This window comes from Apodemus sylvaticus, chromosome 7 (assembly GCF_947179515.1).
Source record: "Apodemus sylvaticus chromosome 7, mApoSyl1.1, whole genome shotgun sequence".
Lineage (NCBI taxonomy): Eukaryota > Metazoa > Chordata > Mammalia > Rodentia > Muridae > Apodemus > Apodemus sylvaticus.
In genome coordinates, this window is record NC_067478.1 from 27,243,526 (window position 1) to 27,264,480 (window position 20,955).

The 20,955-nt window shown below is 42.2% G+C and overlaps 1 protein-coding gene across 3 annotated transcripts in view; it reads left to right on the forward strand.

Annotated features, from left to right (window-relative positions):
* Window positions 1-2,624: 2,624 nt before the first annotated feature.
* Window positions 2,625-20,955, forward strand: part of Rasa2 (RAS p21 protein activator 2) — a 110,010-nt gene continuing 91,679 nt past the window's right edge. For 2 of the 3 annotated variants that reach the window (XM_052187601.1, XM_052187602.1), the window contains exon 1: window positions 2,625-2,846. In XM_052187601.1, coding sequence (XP_052043561.1) covers window positions 2,717-2,846 — 130 coding nt within the window. In that variant the 5' untranslated portion in view covers window positions 2,625-2,716. Of the gene's footprint in view, window positions 2,847-3,173; window positions 3,218-20,955 lie in introns of those variants that run through there. The other variant, XM_052187603.1, reaches the window with a different exon arrangement.

Sequence of the window (20,955 nt, forward strand, 5' to 3'; positions counted from 1 at the left end):
TTGCTCTGGCTGGTGGCCCACCGGAAGTAGACTTGTGAAGCTGAAGAGACCACAGGACATACAGAAATCAAGGTAAGACAGAGAAGGAAACTTCCTCCTAGCTAGCTAACCCCTCAGAGTGCCAGAAGTTTCCACGCAGGCTTCTGGGAGAGGATTGTCATCAGGAATCTTACTCAGCTGGGGTCCATGCTACATCACTGACGGACCAGGCAAAGTGGACCTACTGTGCACTAGTGGGAAGTCTGCTATGGGGGTTACCAGCCACTTCCTGACTGTAACTGAAGCCTATTCCTTCAGAGGGAATTCACATCTGGTACTATAAACCTGTTTTAAAGCCTATGGCTGGGGAAGTCACAACCCTAGTAGGAAAGGTACAGATGTTGGTCTGCTAAACGGATGTGATGTCTGCCCCAAATTGCTTTCCAATAATTTGTGCTTGTGCACATGGATTAGTGAGGATGTTTGCTTGGAGAAGTCTACCTCGTCATGGGCAGAATTAAACGCAAAGATTCATAACTAGTCACTGAGAATAAGAAAATGCAGGGTGCTTAAGTGAGACCTGTATATCACACCCCCTGAGGCTCAGGAAACATTGAGGAAAAGATGGCTGAAAGAATGTAAGAGTCAGAGGATAGAGTGGAGTGTGGTGAAATTTTCTGGGCATGACATGACATGACACATGGCTGTCACATTCTTTTTACAAAGATATTTCTATTCTTATGTGTATGAGTGGTTACATGCTTGTATGTATACCGTATGGGTACTTAGTGTCCCTGGAGGTCAGAAGGCCTAGGATCCCCTGGAACTAGAGTTACAGATCATTGTGAGCCGAGACTTGGGTGCTGGGAACTCCTCTTTAAGAGGTGTAAGTGCTCTAAATCCCTCAGCCATCTCTTGGGCTAGTCTACTCTGCCCGATAGCGGCTGCAGTTGTCTGTACTGTACAAGATCTGTGCGAGACTGGGCCTCAACATCCTGCTGTAGGGTGTAGAAGGATTTCCAAGGATTTTTTTTTGGCAGTTAATGGTTGCCGGAAGAGACATTTTCCTCAGTAGTACAGCTTCTGATAGGTTTCCTGTGCTCCTGTAATTAATCTCTTGCCTCTGCTTCTGGAAACAACTCTCATAAACTCATTGAACTAAAAGAAGTAAAAAGTCTTGCTGGTTTGATGACTCAGTGATTAGCCAAACCAGCTGGGTAATCCCTAGGAAACCCACTGTGGAAGGAGAACCAACTCCTGCCATCCACTGACCTTCCTCCGGTGGATCAGAGTGGAAGAAAGCCAGCCAGGAAGAGGGGAAGGGCTGCAGAGGATGTGGAGGGTGATGAAGAGGGTCCTGACCAGGTGAACACGATACATACGTTATACATGTGTATGAAAGCCGTATCACACCATGAGAGTGCAGAAGTAAGACATACCAATAAAGCAGTAAAAGTTTTAAAATACAAAAAGCCAGTCTCCGGCCCGTGACGTGAGCTCCGATTTGAAAAGAAAGGGAAATAACATTTAGGCTTACTGTTTGCCACCACAACAAAATGCCTGGAAGAAGGGGTATGCTCACTTTCTCTGAGGCTGCATCGTTCAGGAAAAGGGGCGTTACCATGCATCCCCGGCTGGATTGGAAGTATTGCTCTTGTGGCCTAAGACAGGAGTGCAAGCTTAGGTCATCCTGTTTGCCTGGCTGGCCTTTGCACAAGTGGCTTCTGGCTTGTCTTCCGTTCATTCTTCCCATGAAGGGTTCATTCCCAGGAAGGCTCTCCTGTACTCGGTTTCCACACCTTGCTTCTTCTATCTGCGTGCCCTTCCAGATTGAGGTGCTCACAGTCTGGGCACCTTTTGCCCGGTCTTTTTGCCCTAGGGCCATTCCTATATGCCTGACCCTTAGAAAACATTCCTTAACTGGCTGACTCCAGTAGATACCTGGCATAGAACAACTCTGCTCTATTAAATCCGTTTCTTCCTTCTTAGGGCAGTGCAGTTAACCTCAGGACCAGGAAATCATCCCTTTCATCACATCCCAGGGTATTATTCACACAGTTTACTCACTTTAAATAGTTCCTTTGAGATAGTGGCAACAGCTAGTTGAAGATTTACAAACTTCCCAGGGCCCATCTATTTTCTAAAAAGCCTGCTTCCGGGAGTGGGAAAGAAGTCACTGTTGTGATTCTGAAATACACAACTGGTGATACATTCAGAATTTCTGTGGGTCTCAGAATGGATTGGTGAGGGTCTGTGGTCCTTTTTCTTGACCCAACTTTTTGTAGAGCAATGTTCCCAGGGCCAAGGTTGTGTGAGTGATTTGTCCCACGTGCGGGAGCATCTAGACACAGTTGGAAAAGTTTCTAACATGTCTCTTAATGTTGGCCAAAATGCCAAACTTTTTCTTTGAGCCTGGAGTCGTTCTGACTGGGGACTCCTGTTTTCCTTGTGCAGTTGGGGACCTAGAGGTCCGTTCGTGGGGGACGTCCAATTCCCAGGGTTCTGGGGAATCACAGCAGGGTTTTTCCTCCTGGTGGGGTTTCGGAGCAGCTCTTGAGACCTGCCCAGGGAGCCTAGGCGAGGCGGATGCAGGGCGGGCACTGCGCGAGGGGCGGGGCAAGGCAGCCCGAGGCCGAGGCGGGGCCACGGCGAGGCTCGCTCCGGCCTAGGCCTCGCTCCGGCTCCGCCTTGCCCGGCTACGCAGGCGGTAGGGCTGCGGTAGGGGCCGGGCGGCACCATGGCGGCGGCAGCGCCTGCTGCGGCGGCTTCTTCCGAAGCGCCGGCCGTCACGGGTACCGCAGAACCCGAGACGGGGGACGAGGACAGTCGTGAGGTCCGAGTGCTGCAGAGTCTGCGCGGCAGAATCTGTAAGCGGGGCCGGGACTATGGGGGGACCCCGGGGCGGCGCGGAGGGTGGGCGGCGGGCACGCGCGGGGGTGGCGGCCCCGGCGGCCGCCCGGGACTGGTGAGACTGGATGGGGGTGTGTTGGGGGAGGCGCCGCGTCGACCGGCTGCCCGGCCGGCTGGGATCGGGGCTCCCTTCGGGGCGAGCGGGGTGGGGACCTGCGCGCGCGGACCGGCGGCGGCGAGGGGCGCTGCCTGGAGCGCGGCCTGGACGCGGGAGCCCGGGGCGCGGCCGGGGGCGCGGCCGGGGGCGCGCGGAGTTTCCGGCCTCCCTCCGACGCAGGCCTGCGGGCGGCCGCGGACGACGGGAGCGGCCCGAGGTGGGAGCCCCGTGGTAATTACAAGGGAGGCGCGGCTGGGGAGGGAGGCCGGCTGGGGCGGGGCGGGGCCGAGCAGGGCGGCGGGCTGAGGAGGGGGTGTGAGCTCCCTGGGGCGCCTCAGCCGGTGCGAGGTCGCGGCGGGGGCTCGGGCGAGCGAGGCCCGGCGGGGCGCGCGGGCGAGCGGGGCGCCGGAGAGGCTCGGGCGGGACACCTGTGCCCGCCCCACCTTGCCGCGGCGGGGACTTGAATCGAGAGACGGCGTGACTGACAGGGACTTCGGGCAGGATGTAGTGGCTTCCTGTGTGTGAGCAGGTCTCAAAACACAGTCATCCAGTCCGCACTTCACCCACTTCATTCTTCCCCGTGCGTTTGTGAGCGCCGCGCCGAAGAGTATAGAATCTTACTCAGAGACGGGCCAGTTTGTTTGTCATTGCTCTCCTTAGTCTTTAAAACGATCCTTTGATAGTAGATTGACTTCCCCCAACTGGTTTAGACGGGCCCTTTTCTCTGTATGACAGGCGAATCAGTAGAGTTCGTTGTTACTTTTGTTGAAAACCTTTTGAAATTCCGATTATTTTATCCCCAGGATGGAATCAGTCTCCTAAATAATCCCTGGCTATAAGAGATATTTTATATGTTGAAAATTTAATTGTGTTAGAATGGCTGAGATGGCTTTCTTCAGCAGAATATAGACTTTCCTTCTTAAATCTTGATGCTATTAGCTTCTTTTGGATTCTCCCACTTCAGTTTTTGATGCTACTCCCCTTTCAAGGATTTGGAATATTATTAAAACCCCAGGAGCAACTATGTTAAATGTTACTTTTAAATTCCTTGATGTCATCCTGGGACTCCTAATTCAGACACTTTAAGTATTAAAACTTGGAAAATTACACCAGAGCAATGGGTGTTTTGTGAGTCTTAAGTTCCCAATATTTGAAGTTACTTTCTTAGGTATAAACTCTTCACAGTTTAGCTTTCTTACAGTTGATACTAGCATATATATATAATGTTTGGGAAAAGCCAAATGCACTAGAATTCTCACCCCCTACTAATCTGGTTTTCCAAATTTTTACTACTTTATAATTTTCTGTGAATTGGTGCTAGACACTGTTGAAGCCTAGCTGATCTATAAAAGCAGGTTGTGTTGTTGAAAGACAACACGCACTGTTGGAGTTGAGATTTAGGGTTGGGCTGTTTTTAGGAGTTAGTTACCTTCCGCTTTGACCTGATCCATAGCAAAGGTTCTGTGAACAGTTTGGTAAAAACATCACTTCAAGTGAAATTCGAGTCTGCAGATTAAAAAAACACTACTTGGTTTCTGTGGTTTAGGCAATCCCACCCCCAGAAACTGACCATTAATTTCCTGGGAATATTTTTAGTTTAATCAGAACTAAAGTATTACACTTGTTTCCACCCTAGATGGTTTGATTTTTAATTGCTCATTTTAGAGCCCAGGTCATGCTGTGACTGTTTCACAAGGAAACATTTAAATCAAGAATACCCCTCCCACTTCTCAGCCCTTCTTTTAGCTGGTAATCAAGGTCGGTTGAGCTCCAGATCCTTGTAAGGAAATGCTTTTCTCTGTTTCCTGAAACTGACACGTGGGCTCTGTAAGGTGATGAGGGCTGAGAAGTGGCAGAAACATTAGCAGGTGCTGAAGTCACGGAAGCAGGAGGATGGCAGTTTGACAACAAAGAATCTAAGCAGTTTGGGATGCTGAGGTCACGAGTCCTCTTTACCACACTGAGAAACATTGAGGAGAACCTGGCAGTTGCCTGTTGGCCTGGAGATGTGCTGTCAGATTCAAATCTGCTCTTTGGTGGGCTTCTCATCTGACCCACAGGCAGCTGAAAAACCCACCTGAGAGGAGACATTCCTGGGAAGTTTAGTCCAAATCATCCCTGAGAAAATCGAAGATGAGTTGTTGTATAAATTGTTGAAGTTCTAGAGGTAGATAGTGGTTCACACCCTTCTTCAGTGTTTCATTTCTAATTCGTTTGGGTCCCATAGATTTCACAAAGTATATATAGTATCAAGTTGACAGATCAGAGAAGCAGAGGGTGGGGAGTTAGATGGCTCAGTTGGTAAAGGGCCTGCGGAGCAAGCGTGGGGATCTGCTTCAGCTCACTGGAATCCAAGGAACAAGGCATGGATGGGGGAGGAGGGGTCACAGCACATCCTCTAACATCAGCACTAGGGGAGTGTGTGGACAGGCAGACCCTGAAACTCACTGACTGGGCTAGCCTGGTTCAGAGAGAAACCTTGTCTCAAATAATAAAGGTGAAGAGAAAGAGAGAATGATCAAAACACCAGATGTTGGTGTCAGGCACCCACACCCGTGGGCATGCACACATGCACACAGCTAGTGCACACAGTTGGTACACTAACAAGTACACACACACACACACACACAGCACCTTGTAGCTGTTTTCACACAACTGGTTTAAGGAAATCTATTATTGCAGACAGTATTGTTGGGTTATAGACTGGTGAACGCCCAGGTTCTTAGGACATTTTAGTGTCCTATATGTCCTGAGTGTTTTGAACAGCCCGCTTCCCTACCTATATTCACCTCACAGAGTTGTTTGATAGCTTAGAATTTCCATCACACAGGTTGTTCTCTCAGGGATACCAGGTTATAAAGGCACCAGCTTGCGGAAGATCTGTTTGGTGTATTGTACAGTGAGATCCATGAGACAATGATGTGACCCAAGAACTCACTCAGGATTTTGATAGTCTCAGACCAAGAATGACTTCGGGCTGTTCGACAAAGGAGATAGATTAAGTACGGAAGCTTAAGGCCCTGGTGTAGTCAGTACCTTGACCCCACCAGCACCCTAAAACAATCTGAGTCAGCCATGGGCCATCTCTTAGGAAGGAGTGAAGTAGGAGATAAGCCTTATCTGATGCTCCTGTCCAACATGCACTAGCATTTCCTGGTGTCCAGAGCAGATTGAAGGCAGAGTGTTGGGCTTTGCACTGTTAGGTAATATTCCTGGGACTTCGGCAGCTCGCTTACCCTTGAGCTTGCGGTTGTTTTATCTTTCTCTTCTTTAGAGTGGACTAGTGCTTTGTCACCAAACATTTTGTTCATGTTGTTTCCTCTGCCTGAGATCGTGTCCCCCTCCCCTTATTTATGACAGAGAGCCACATATCCTTCCAAAGCTTGCTTGCTCCATGTGCTCCAAGCCTTCTTTGACCAAATTTTCCCTTGTTTCTAGCCATATGGCTTTGATGCTTTAAAAAAAAATCATAATTCATGACCATTTTCTTATTATAAAAATCATTTGTATATATATCCCCTGTTATATTAATGTTAGGTTTCATTCTCTTTTTTTAATTTTCTATATTCTTTGTTTACATTCCAAATGATTTCCCCTTTCCCAGTTCTCCCCTCCCTAGATTTCATTCTTGTTTTTAATATTTGTTGCTGTTGGTAGTGTTTCTTTATTTGTTTGTTTGTTTTAACATCTCACTAGATCAGGGCAGGCCTTTAGAAAATACCCTATCTTTCAGTGTTATACTGAGGATACTTTCAGAGTACTGGGTATCTGGATAAGAAAGGACTTCCATATCACTGAACAGATTAGCAGTGTTAGCTTTATTAAAGGAGAACTTCATGGGTCTCTCAGGAAGTTCTTTATTCTTTTTCTTGAAAAATTGTAATGTCCACTAATCTTAGGTTTAAACTGAGGCCAAAGTTGCCTCATTAGGAAAAGGATTACATTTTTCTAAATGCTGGCTTATTAATTAGAATATTAACTGTTGCCTGACTATGTTCATGGGTTTTGTTATTAATTGGTCCTGGAGCTTGGAAAAGAAAATATTAAACTCAGACTTTATCCAGAAGTGTTTTTATTTGACTTCAGGTTTAAATGTTTTGCTAATAAGATGTAAATCAAGACATTTTATTGACTACCTAAGAGTTGAGGAAGAGATTTAAAAGGGATTATTCGTGCTAATAATTCATTATTGTCAGAAATTTGAAATGAGATGAGTTTTTTAGGACAGAAGAAGAATCCATCTTTAAGATAGATAGAAATGAGGAAAAGGGGATCTTTGTAAGAGTCCACAGAGTGTTCAGCTAATCATTTGCTCTGTAGAGGACAGGACTAAACCTCAGGGAGTTCATAGAGGTTTTATAACTGAGACCTCTTTGATAGACCTGAAGTGACTGTGGAAGTAATGTAGCTAGACTAAAATCATCATTTTTATCCTTTAATTATAAGCCCTAATCCTATTTCCTTGTTAATGTGCTTTGTGAAATTATTTGATAATATCAGATTATGTGTTTAGCCTACTGATATATTTTATACCCTTTTAAAAACTGGTTGCAAAGTTTTGTTGTATAGTCATGTATTATTGTTAAATAGGGAACATTTTCTGTATGTTAAATTTTTATGCCAGGCAGTGGTGGCACATGCCTTTGATCCCAGCACTTGGGAAGCAGAGGCAGTTGGATTTCTGAGTTCAAGGCCAGTCTTGTCTACAGAATGAGTTCCAGGACAGCCAGGGCTACACTGAGAAACCCTGTCTCAAAACACCAAAAAAGAAAAAAAAAAAAACAACAACAAAAAATATTATGACATCTAGTTTTGTATGATGTTTTAATCATCAAAAATCTCTAGCTAAATTGGCTTCAGTGTGTGTGTGTGTGTGTTTGTGTGTTTGTGCGCGCGCATGCATGCTCGCTCACAGACACTCATGCATGTGTGTTTATGTGCATGTAGATGCCAGAGGATAATCTCAGATGTTGTCCTCAGGAACACTGTCCACTCTCTTATGGCTTAGAGCACTACTAATTAGTCTAGACTGGCTGGCCAACAAACTCCATGGATCCCTCTGTCTCTGCCATCTCTGTGCTGGATTACATTCATGACCCCTCACACGCAGCAATTTTGCCTAGGTTCCAGGGATTAAACTCAGGTTTGAGGCAACCACCTCACTGACTTATCTCTCCCTCCAGCCCCCAAATGGCTCATTATAAGATGATATCAAATAGGAGCCAGGTGGTGCTGACATAGACCTTTAATACCAGCATTTGGGAAACAGAGGCAGACAGATCTCTGAGTTCACAGCCAGCCTGGTCTGCGAATCAAGTTCTAGTACAACTAGGGTTACACAGAGAAACAGAGTTTTGATTGCTACCCACGTTACTATTGAGTGTGGTTTCTTTTTTTTCTCTTCTTTTTTTATTCATATTTTCTTTATATTTCAAATGTTATCCCCTTTTCCAGTCCCACCCCCCAAAAACTCTCTATATCATTCCCCCTTCCCTTGCTTCTATGAGGGTATTCTTCTACCCATCCACCCACTCCTACCTCCCCGCCCTTGCATTCTCCTACACTAGGGTATCAAGCCTTCACAGGACCAAGGGCTTCTCCTCCCATTGATGCCCCACAAGGCCCTCCTCTGCAACCTATGCTGCTGGAGCCATGGGTCTCTCCATGTGTACTCTGGTTAGTGGTTTAGTCCCTGGGAGCTCTGGGGTGTCGGGTTGTTTGATATTGTTGTTCTTCCTATAGGGTTACAAACCGCTTCAGCTCCTTCAGTCCTTTCTCTAACTCCTCCACTGGGGATCCCATGTCAGTCCAATGGTTGGCTGCAAGCATCTACCTCTGTATTTGTCAGGCTCTGGCAGAGACTCTCAGGAGACAGCTATATCAGGCTCCTTTTAGCATGTACTTCTTGGCATCCACAATAGTGTCTGTGTTTGGTGACTGTATATGGGATGGATCCCCAGGTGGGGCAGTCTCTGGATGGCTTTTCCTTCAGTCTTAGCTCCACACTTTGTCTCCATATTTGCTCCTGTGAATATTTTGTAGCCCCCTTCAAAGAAGGACTAAAGCACCCACACTTTGGTCTTCTTTCTTCTTGAGCTTCATGTGGTCTGTAAATTTTAACTTGGGTATTCTGAGCTTCTGGGCTAATATCTACTTATCAGTGAGTGCATACCATATATGTTCTTTTGTGATTAGGTTACCTCACTCAGGATGGTATTTTCTAGTTCCATCCATTTGCCTAAGAATTTCATGAATTTGTTGTTTTTAATATCTGAGTAGTACTCCATTGTATAAATGTACCACTTTTTCTATCTCTATTTCTCTGTTCAAGGTCATCTGGGTTCTTTCCAGCTTCTGGCTATTATAAATAAGGCTGCCATGAACATAGTGGAGCATATGTCCTTGTTATATGTTGGAGCATCTTTTGGGTATATGCCCAGGAGTGGTATAGCTGGGTCCTCAGGTAATACTGTGTTTAATTTTCTGAGGAACCACCAGACTGATTTCCAGAGAGGTTGTACCAGCTTGCAATCCCACCAACAATGGAGGAGTGTTCCTCTTTCTCCACATCCTTGCCAGCATCTGCTGTCACCTGAGTTTTTTTTTTTTTTTTTTTTTTTTTATCTTAGCCATTCTGACTGGTGTGAGGTGGAATCTCAGGGTTTTGATTTTCATTTCCCTGATGACTAAGAATGTTGAACATTTCTTTAAGTGCTTCTCAGCCATTTGATATTCCTCAGTTGAGAATTCTTTGTTTAGCTCTTTACCCCATTTTTAATAGGGTTATTTGATTCTCTGGAGTCTAACTTCTTGAGTTCTTTGTATATACTTGATATTAGCCCTTTATTGGATGTAGGGTTGATAAGTTCTTTTCTCAATTTGTTGGTTGCTGTTTTGTCCTATTGACAGTGTCCTTTGCCTTACAGAAGCTTTGCAATTTTATGAGGTCCCATTTGTCCATTGTTGATCTTAGAGCATAAGCCATTGGTGTTCTGTTCAGGAAAATTTCCCCTGTGCCCATGTGAGATCTCAGAAGATGGAAAGATCTCCCCTGCTCATGGATTGGCAGGATTAATAAAGTAAAAATGGCCATCTTGCCAAAAATAATCTACAGATTCAATGCAATCCCCATCAAAATTCCAACTCAATTTGTCATAGAGTTAGAAATAGCAATTCTCAAATTCATTTGGAATAACAAAAAACCCAGAATAACAAAAAAACTATTCTCAACAATGAAAGAAAATATGGGAGAATAACCATCTCTGACCTCAAGCTGTACTACAGAGCTATAGTGTTAAAAACTGTATGGTAGTAGTACAGTGACAGGCAGGTAGATCAGTGGAATAGAATTGAAGACCCAGTAATGAACCCACATACCTGTGGTCACTTGATCTTTGATAAAGGAGCTAAAACCATCCAGTGGGAAAAAGACAGCATTTCTAACAAAAGGTGCTGGTTCAACAGGAGGTCAACATGTAGAAGAATGCAAATCAATCCATTCTTATCTCCTTGTACAAAGCTCAAGACCAAGTGGATCATGGACCTCCATGTAAAACCAGATACACTGAAACTAACAGAGGAGAAAGTGGGGAAAGGCCTCAAATTCTTGAATGTGGTTTCTAATAGGGCTATTAATGATAGACTAACTATGCAGATTGAAATACTTCTTTACCTCAGAAATGAGGATTTTGATGTGTCTTTCAAAAAAATACCCCTCAAATTATTTCATACATGCTTTACCATTTGCTTTAAGATAATCCATGAGGGACCTTTGCTTTAATGCTTGAGTTTGTTTAATATACCTGTTTTGTATTTAATGCAGTACTTTTAAGAAATTTGCCTAAGATTTATTAGGGTTGTTTGAGTCCTAAACATTTTCCTATGGGCAGTAGTTAATTCAGTAGTAGTATGTAATACATATTTGAGTTTCTGTTAGGGCATACCAATCCCTGGCACTGTAAAATAGGTCTAAGCTGTGAGTGGGATGAGAAAGTCTTTACTCAGTGGGTTTTACTCTAAAATTTATTCTAAGCAGTAGCTTTCATTCATTCTCTGCATAGAGAGTTATAAACTTTAGAACTGGAAGGAAAAGAATATTCTTGTCCTGTTCATGTGTATGTGAAGACCAAGGGACCTAAGTGTCACGTGTTAATGACTTGCTGGGCACTAGTGCGCTGTTTTTTCTAGTGCTATTGACATATTACTATGAATGTGGAGCACACACTATATTTAACATGAGAAGACAACTTTCCATCCCTGATGGTTTCAGAGTGGTGGAACTCCATTGAGTTCTGTACTCATGCTCATCTGCTCCTGCCAAGAACTCAGTGAGGACAGGACTAGCCGCGCTGCTAGCTCTGTGGAGACTAATCTGGATGTTTACAGTTTGTGTCAGACGCCACCTTAGCTCTTTGCAGTCCATCAGTGTCTCTTGTGTACTTAAAAAGTTTTGATACCCAGACTCTAAAACCATCATTTTGAGGGTCTACCAGCTTAGTGTGTATCCTTTTAGAGGTTAAACATACACAATTGTTTGTGTATTGCAGCTTTTCCACTTCAAAGAAAGAGAAGCAAAATATGCAGTGTTCTGTATCTTTTTAAATATAAGTTAAAGATTTTTTATATCCTCACTTAAAAATAATATAGTCATAATATGTATAATATCTCATCTCATCCAGATGTATTGCATTTTAGGTAACCAGTCACTTGTTGATTGCAATTTAAGTTGTCTCTTGTCTTTGCAATAACAAACATTGCCACAGTAAATAGCCCTGTTTATCATGTACATGAGTAGCGTGTGAGTGTGGATGTATGGAACTGGGGAGAAAATTCAGGGTCTTAATTGCAATCTACCATCAATCTGTGTCTGCAGCCAAGCTATAGGCCATGTATGTATGTATGTATGTATGCATGTATGTATGTATGTGTGTGTATGGTTTTGGAAGTAGGATTTCTCTCTGTAATTCTGACTGTCCTAGAACTCACTCTGTAGACCAGGCTGGCCTCGAACTCAGATCCACCTGTCTCTGCCTCCCAAGTGCTGGGATTAAAGGCGTGGCCACCACTACCACTGCCTGGCTGCCGTATGTTATATGTTATTTTAAATGTGAGCTCCTGCTATGTAGTCCAGGCTGACCCTGAATTTGTGATGATACTCTTGACTCTTACAGTCGCCAAGTGTGCTGGGATTACAGGTGTGCACCGCCATGTCTGGGCTTCATATAGATTTTTAAATCAAAGAGGTTAATAGAAAAATAAATGCAAAGACACTCCACATAAGAAAATAAATTCTCTAGTAAATATATGAAAATGCTGGTGAAACTGACCAGAAATGAATCAGAGAAATAAAAGTGTAAATACCTCAACATTTAAAAAAATGGAAACCTTGTATATTTTAGTATTTAATGAGTGCTTAAGGAAACAGATATTGTTTGTACTTTCATTGTGATTTTACATTCATAAAACCATGTTAGAGCAGTTGTATCACTGAGCTACAATCCAGCCCCTTCATGGATGCTTTAAACTCTTGGAACAGTGGGATTTTGGGTTTTCCCCTATAAATTAGTAGATAAATTTTATTTAAAATGTCTAGAAAGATGTGTATTGATTTTTTTGGTAGTATCTAATAAAATTTAGATGTATTTTTCTTGTTTTTACTTTTGCTATATCCTACAGGCACTAAGATATTTTCTGTTGACCTTGTTTGTCTTTTAAAAAGGCACAACTGAAGTTCTCTTAACAGGAAACTGGTTAAAGTGGTTTGTTCATAAATATATTCTATAGCAATGAAACAGAGTAAAGTACATCTATATTAGAATGGCCCCAAGTATATTATTGGGTGAAAAAAGCCAATTGTTAGAGTAATATGTATATTTATTATATGTCATCCATCTATCTGTCCATCCATCTATCCATCCATCCATCCATCCATCCATCCCTTTAATCTGTTTTTGTGATGCCCTAGGATCGAGCCTGGGACATCAAAATGCTAATGAAGTTTTCTATCACTGAGCTACAATCCAGCCCCTTCATGGATGCTTTAAACTCTTGGAACAGTGGGATTTTTGGTTTTCCCCTATAAATTAGTAGATAAATTTTATTTAAAATGTCTAGAAAGATGTATATTGATTTTTTTTCAATTATGAGCAACAGGAATTAGCCTTCTCTGTAATGACTATTTTCAGTAGTATGTATTTGAGATATTTTCAAATTTTTCTATTTGTACAAATGAATTTGATAGTGTCAGACATTATGAGACTCAATTTAACTTTTGATTGAATACTATATCCAAAATCAGATTTAGTAACATTTTAAGTATACATTGAAATGAATAATATCAAATTTTCTGTTTTCAATTTCTACTTACTGGTTTTATATAAATGTATATAATTGTGTTGGGAGGACATCTTGTAGGAGTTGGTTCTCTTCTAGTTCATCCACTGTGTCATCAGCAGTAGCAGCAACTGCCTGCTGAGTTACCTCACCAGCCCTCCTTTTATGTCTTTTGGGCAATTTCAATGATTTCTGTTTAATTATGCATATGTGAGTGCAGGTGCCTATAGGAGCTAGGGGAGTTAGAGGTGGTTGGGACCACCCTATATGGATGCTGGGAACTGAACTCGGGTCTTCAAGAGAAGCATGTGTTAACCCCATAATTTTATTTTGAGGTTAAAGAAAATGAAACTCAGAAAAATTCAATGGATTCCTATGTACTTTGCCTGTTGTTCAGTTGCTTATGCTAAGAATGTTGACTTTTCAAAAATTTAATACTTTTCAGAGAAATGTTATATAAAGGTCCTGAATAATTTTAAACCTGTATATTTGGACAGTTTATATAAAATTTGCTCAGTACATATGGGAAGTGAAGCAATGTTTATTGAATATTTGCTGCTTTCCGGGTATTGGGCTAGGAGACTTTGCTTAGTATTTCATTTGCTTCATTTTGTTAGAAGATCGCTGTTCTTTAAGAAGGAGCAGCAGAGAGGCTCTTTAGCAACACCAGAGATCAGCAGGCTTGTCGACCAGCTCATGTCCATTCCCTACGCCAGGTTGCCTGTGTATCGCGTGAAGGCATTTCTGTTGTCAGTCATGGTGATTTCTCTAAAGTCACAGTGGCCTAATGAATAGTAAGTAAAGCTAGACTGTTGTCAAATGCAGTGAGAAGGAGCCCAGGGGCTTGTCAAAATACTCCTTTGCTCTCCTACCCCTGCTTTTGATGGTTTTTCTGTTCCACCTCCTCCTCCCTTTGGACTTCCCTCCCTCCCTCCCTCCCTTCCTTCCTCCCTCCCTTCCTCTTCCTTTCTTCCTTTCTTTCTCCACTTCCTTGTTTTTTGACATGAAGTCTCTCTCACTATGTAGTTGTGGCTAGCCTCAAACCCTCAGCCTAGGGAGAGCCGGAGCTGCAAGTGTGTGCCGCCACGCCCACTGAGCTCTGCTGTTTAATGCACTTTCTTGCTTTTGAGTGGTTCCCCTAATATGTACGCACCTCTGATAAACTCATGAGGTATGTGTATCCTCCTTGTTATCAGGCTCTGCTTTTTCACTTTTGAAAAGTAGCTGACAAGATTAGCAGCATTAGCAAAGGTAGCAGTCACATCCCATGAAGGCCTGTCCGTGTGGCCCAGGCTCTGCCAGCGTCTGTCTTTTAGCTTTTTGCTCACCATTCCAGGCTCTTTAGGTTGCCTATGAGTCTTGCTAAGCATCTTGTAGCTGTAGGGACCAATGGCCTAGCTCAGCAGAGAGTACACCATAATCTCTGATTGCCTTCTCACCGTGCACAGGGACCTGTAGGGACCTTAAAAAACAGCACACATTCAAAACTGACACCAGAAGTGAGAAAGGCAAACCACAGGAAGATCCTTCCTGCACTTGGTAACATACTTCTATAACCTATGGACACTTCCTGGCAATACCTTGTGAAACTAGCCTTTTCATGTACAGTAGTTTCCTAACTTCTTGTTCTAGACTAAGCTTCAGTCAGAGGTGATTAGTATCATCACAGTATAGATAACTGGAACAGTTATTATGCATTAGCTTTGATTAGGACATAGTAGCTTGGATAAGGGAATTTTATATAGATGTTAATGTTAAGAACCTCTATCCCAGCAAGAGTACTAGTTCTTGTTTTGTTTTAGATATTGTGCCAAGTGCTTTACCACAGTTAATATTCACAACAGTCCTAAGTATTACCTCTTTTACACAGGAAGTTGAAACTAAGGACATACCAGATTCTAAAGTACAAAGCTTATATTGAAACTCAGATGTCTGCTTTAAAATGCACTCATTTAACTTGCTGTGTTGTCAGTACTACTTGTGGTTTTAGAATTGCCCTGTTGCAGAAATTGAAATTGTAAGAAATTTTTGAAGACTTTATTATATATTATCATATCATAGCTAGGATTGTCTGATGTATAATTAGGTGGCATTTTAATTTTATTTAAACTTATCAACCTGAGTTCATACTTTAATTTTTTTTATTTTTTTTAAAGATTTATTTTATCTTAAGTGTATGAGAGCTTTGAATGCTGTACATGTATGCACTACATGTGTACCCCATGGCCTCAGAGCACACCAGATCCTCTAGACTTGGAGTTATGGATGATTGTGAGCCGTCATCTGGCTGTTAGGAACCAAACTTATCTCTCTGCAATAGCATCAAGAACTTTGTTGTTGTTGTTGTTGTTGTTGTTTTGGATTTAGTTTTTTCTTTTTTCTTTTTTGTTTTTTCTTTTTTGTTTTTTCTTTTTTTTTGTTTTTTGGTTTTTTGGATTTGGTATTTTCGAGACAGTGTTTCTCTGTATAGTCCTGGCTGTCCTGGAACTCACTCTGTAGACCAGGCTGGCCTCGAACTCAGAAATCCGCCTGCCTCTGCCTCCCAGAGTGCTGGGATTACAGGTATGCTCCACCACCACCCGGCACAGCAAGGACTTTTAACCACTGAGCCATCTCTCTTGTTCCCACAGTATTTTTTTTTTTTAAGTATGTTTAATCCTTCTTTGTTTTTTGTTGGTAGTGTGAATATACAGTGAAGTTTACATACTGTCATATCTCTCACTATATAAAAGCTAAAAGCTTCTGTTTAGATCGACATTTCTAAAGACATCATATTTTGTGTCACGTGGATCAGTTTATATCAGATTCTATGAATTCTCTCTGTAGTTTCTCTTCAATTTTTCTTTCATCTCTTTCCTTTTCATTACCTCAGTCAAGACCCTTGTCAGAGTAATTGTCCTGAAGAAGGCCATGTAACAACTTTTAGTAACTCTGTTGTCTAAGCTAGACCGCTGCAGTCTTCCATTTTAGGTTCTCTGCTGGGCTCCATCCTGTGTCCTCTGGCTCTCCTTCCATCCCCCTGCCTTAATTTGATTTAGTCACTGCTGCCTTGAAGGTGCTCCTCTTGTTCCCACCTCCATCGCCAAGGATGACACCATGTCCCATGTGAGGCAGGCCATGTGGCAGGCCTTCTGTGGGAACATTGTTCTTCCCGTATTAATGTCTGTATTTTGAAAAATATGTATCACTTGGAGGATTTATTGTGAAATTTAAGTAAAATGACATGATCTTTAAAAGTCTGCTGTGTGTAACATATTAATTTATTAAGTAAGTGGTAGCTTTTCACTGTGGTTTGGCTTGGCTTTTTCCTGCTCCAAATACTACTTTTTTTTTTAAGTATTATTTTGTCCAGGACCCTAACCTATTATAATTTCCTCTGAAGCTTAATCCCTTTAGGATCTGTGTTGGGTCCTTCTTTGTTTTAAAGGTATGCTTTGAAGTAAGGCTGGGTTTACCAAGACTCTTTCAGACAAGGATAGAGTCTCAGAACTACTATTTTAGAAAGTCTTTAAGAATAGAGTGGAAAGATAACCATGCTATTGGCTTTTGACTGTGATTTATTCATTAATGCTCTTGTTGCTGATGATTTACTTTATAAAAAAGAACAGAATTGCTTATCTAATGCTGTACAAATCAAACATGTGAGAAAAATCCCTAGTTGTGGGGCATCCAGATATTTGAAAGATGGCTTATTCAGTACTGTATTCACCTAGAACATTCTTAGACAACAACCAAACCTACTGATAGAAATATATATGCAGACTTCCCTAAAGCATCCACATGTACACATACACACACAGGTGTACAGACCACACATACCAAAGCCTCTGCTGGGCAGCTTGATGTTAGTGTTCTAGGACCAGACACAGTTTACATGGCAACTAGGAAGATGGCTCAGTTGGTAAAATGTTTGCTGCAAAATCATAAAAATCTTAGTTTGATATTCACAACTCACATTTAAAAAGCCAAATATGGTGATACACACTCGTAATTCAATCTTGGGGGAGATTGAACAGGAGGATTCCTGGGACTCAGGGGCTAGCTAGATCTAGGCAAACTTGTTAGCTTCAGGATCAGTGGGAGACTGTTCCCAAAAAATTTATAATCTACACAGAGAGGACAAGCATCAAAATATATAACATTGGGGCTGGAGTAGAGGCTAAACAGTTATGAGTGTAAACTCCTCTTGGAGAGGATGAGAGTGGTTCCCAGCATCCACGGTGCAATAGCCTATATATAACTCCAGCTCCAGGGAGACCTGATGCTCTTTATGACTTCTATGAGCACTGTGCTCACATGTGGTATTTAAAAATTAAAACTGCTAAAGTTTAAGGCCAGCCAAGGCTACTTAATGAGACTCTGTCTCAAAAATAAATAAAATTACATGTAAATTTCTCCTTTGATATACGTTGATCTGTGTCAACCCTCTAAAGGTTAACAATAAGTCTCTGTATACAGTCATTATGTGGCACATTAGTAAGTGGACATAGGACTGGGTACTGTGTAAAAGACAGAGGGTGAGAACAGTCAGCGAGGACCTCATTGAGAAGGTAGCTTCTGCGTAACTAAGGAAATGGGAGAAACCAGGAGACCGTCACTTTTTGCCATTGTCAAATAGTAAACAGTTAAAAGCAAGATAATAAATACCAAAGGACATAGTAACTAATAACAGAAATGGAAAACTCGTGCTTCCATGTACAGATCATCAGAATTTTAAATTAATTTAAGATAAAAACTGATACTAGCTGAGAATGGTGGCATAGGCCTGTAACTGTAGCACTTGGGATGTAGAGGCAGGAGGTGAAGAGTACAGGTTACCATTCTCTCTATCCTCAGAACATGGCAAGTCCAAGGTGAGTGGGAAAGCCACACACACACACACACACACACACACACACACACACACACACTGAAGAAAAGTTGTATCTTACTGGTTGGCTAAAACCACTGTCATATAATGGGAAGGTATTTTGGCCAACTTACAGATATCTGTGCCGGGCGGTAGTGGCGCACGCCTGTAATCCCAGCACTCTGGGAGGCAGAGGCAGGCGGATTTCTGAGTTCGAGGCCAGCCTGGTGTACGGAGTGAGTTCCAGGACAGCCTGGGCTACATAGAGAAACCCTGTCTCGAAAAAAACAAAATCCAAAAAACCAAAAAACAAACAAACAAACAAACAAACAGATATCTGTGAAAGAAGAAATGTCTAATGAAGAGAGGAACACACCCAGTGTTGAATTCTGGCCTTGATGAGTACACATGGATATACTGAATTTGTATATATAAACATGTGCATATACAGATTTCCTTTTATTAATAATAAAACAAGTGAAAATTGTATTTTTTCAACTGACTTATTCAAGTATCATATTAACTGTGGTAAAAATGCTATAAGGAATATTTTCCAGAGACAGGTTCATTCATGCATTGAATTAAGATATATATCACTTTAAAGGTTCATTGTTTTCATTTATGTGTGTGTCTTTGTGGGTGTATATTATATGTACACCAGTGCCCTTAGAGGCCAGAAGAGGATGTCAGATCTCTTGAACTGGAGTTAGAAGCAATTATTGTGAGCCACTTGGGAACAGAACTCCAGTCCTCTGGAAGAGGAACAATGATCTGCCCCCCACCGTGTGTGTGTGTGTGTGTGTGTGTGTGTGTGTGTGTGTGTGTGTGTGTGCTTGAGCATGCAGGTGATAATGGAGGTCAGAGGACAATTTCATGCGGTCAGTTCTCTCCTACCATCTGCACTTGGGCTCTAAGGGTCTAAGCTTCCAAGGCAAACACCTTTACCCACTGAGCCATATTGTCAGACCCAAGGTCTTTTAAGTGAGTTCTAACCCTGTATCAAAAAACAAAAGTGGACAGCCCCTAAGGAATGGCACCTGAGATTGTTCCCTGGATTCCATGTTCACTACACACTTATGTGCATGCGCCCTTACCTCCCTCAGACTCCCAAAAAAGACTTGTGGAATTCTCAGGAATGACTTCAGAAGTCAAGTTTCAAGGGCTATGGTTTTGCTCAGTAGTGCAATGCTTGCATAACATGGCTGTGAGGCCAAGTTTCACAGTATCACAAAAACAAATATAATCACATCTTACATAGGCTTCCACAAAAGTTACTGCCTCTTTTAAATCAAAAGGGCCCTGTAGAATTGGTTTAAACACACACACACACACACACATTTTGTTATTGTTGTTTATTTGAGACAGGGTTTCTCTGTGTAGCCCTGACTGTTCTGGAACTCACTCTGCAGACCAGGCTAGCCTTGAACTCAGAAATCTGCCAGCTTTCACCTCCCAAGAGCTGGGATCAAAGGCATGTGCCACCACTGCCCAGCTCACACAGGGACAATTTGTAACTATTTTTTGCTTAGAACCTTCCTACCTCTGCCATGGTTAAAGATGTGCTAGTATTAACAAATGGCCATTAGCAGATAGCCACCTTCATAATCACTGTTGCTGGCTCAAGATCCAGCCCACACCTCCCATAGCCTTTACAATAGAATGGGTGCCTTGTGAATTTCTTCTTAACACACATGAAACCTGTAACTGGTACTGCTTGCTACTAGAAACTACCAAAACTCAGTGTCCCTCTGAAATCCAGTTTACTACTGAATGAATCTGATTAGTAAAACTTAAATTAGTAGAACTTAGGAACATAAACATAGCTGCAGGATAGACTAGGAGAGAATTTTTAGCTTTAGAGTCTCTATAATACAGAAAGGAATACAAGTAATGTTGTACCACTGATCTACCATATCTTGTATGAGTATAAACTTGATTCTTCTTAAGAGTAGAACTCAGTATGTAGACCAGAGTAGCCTTGAACTCAGAGATCCATTCACAGAACTATGCTTCCTGAGTGCTAGGACTAAAGGTGTGTGCCACCATGCCTGGAGAGTCTTTTATTTTATAATGGCATATTTTTAAAATACCTAAAAGAGGTCCTTCACCTTAGATGAATTAAATAGTCTATTACAAGCTTCCCCCCATTTAAATGAGCTCTGTAGATAAAAAGCCTAAATGAGGGACTAAAACAAAGACCATTTAGCATGAGCTAAACAAACTGAGGGTAGGTTAGTGTTAGGATACTACAAAGTGGCCACATTAAAGTGGGTATTGACAAGCAACAATTTGATTGGTGTTCATAAAGGTTCTAGACAAAGGAAGGTCTGAAAGCTAATTGTGGAAAGCTAGGGTATGAGTGAAAGAGGAGGAGTAGAGGGTGGGTTATTTTGGCTCTGTCATGTGATTTATGTCCTAAACTTGCCTAGAAATAGTAGGACCATCCCGTGGGGAAATAGAGGCTTCGAAAATGCTTCACTTTGCACTTCATGTAGCTTGATGGTGGAGTGCACTGTTACCTCCTTCTTCTGCGTGAGGGATGCGGCAGTGCTTTTGTGTTCTAACCATTGCCTACTGTGCTGTGTAAATGAGCAGTAATCACTACTGTAGTTTGGAATTGTAGTTTAAAATTCCTCATAACTGATAAAAATGTGATTATTTGGGAGAACTGGGCATTGATGGGACGAATTTTCAAAACAGCTTATTTGAATGTCAACCAGTGGTGAATAATGAAAAGAATACATTAGGAAAACTGCTTTTTCTAAAAAAGTGATGCTGGGTACAATTC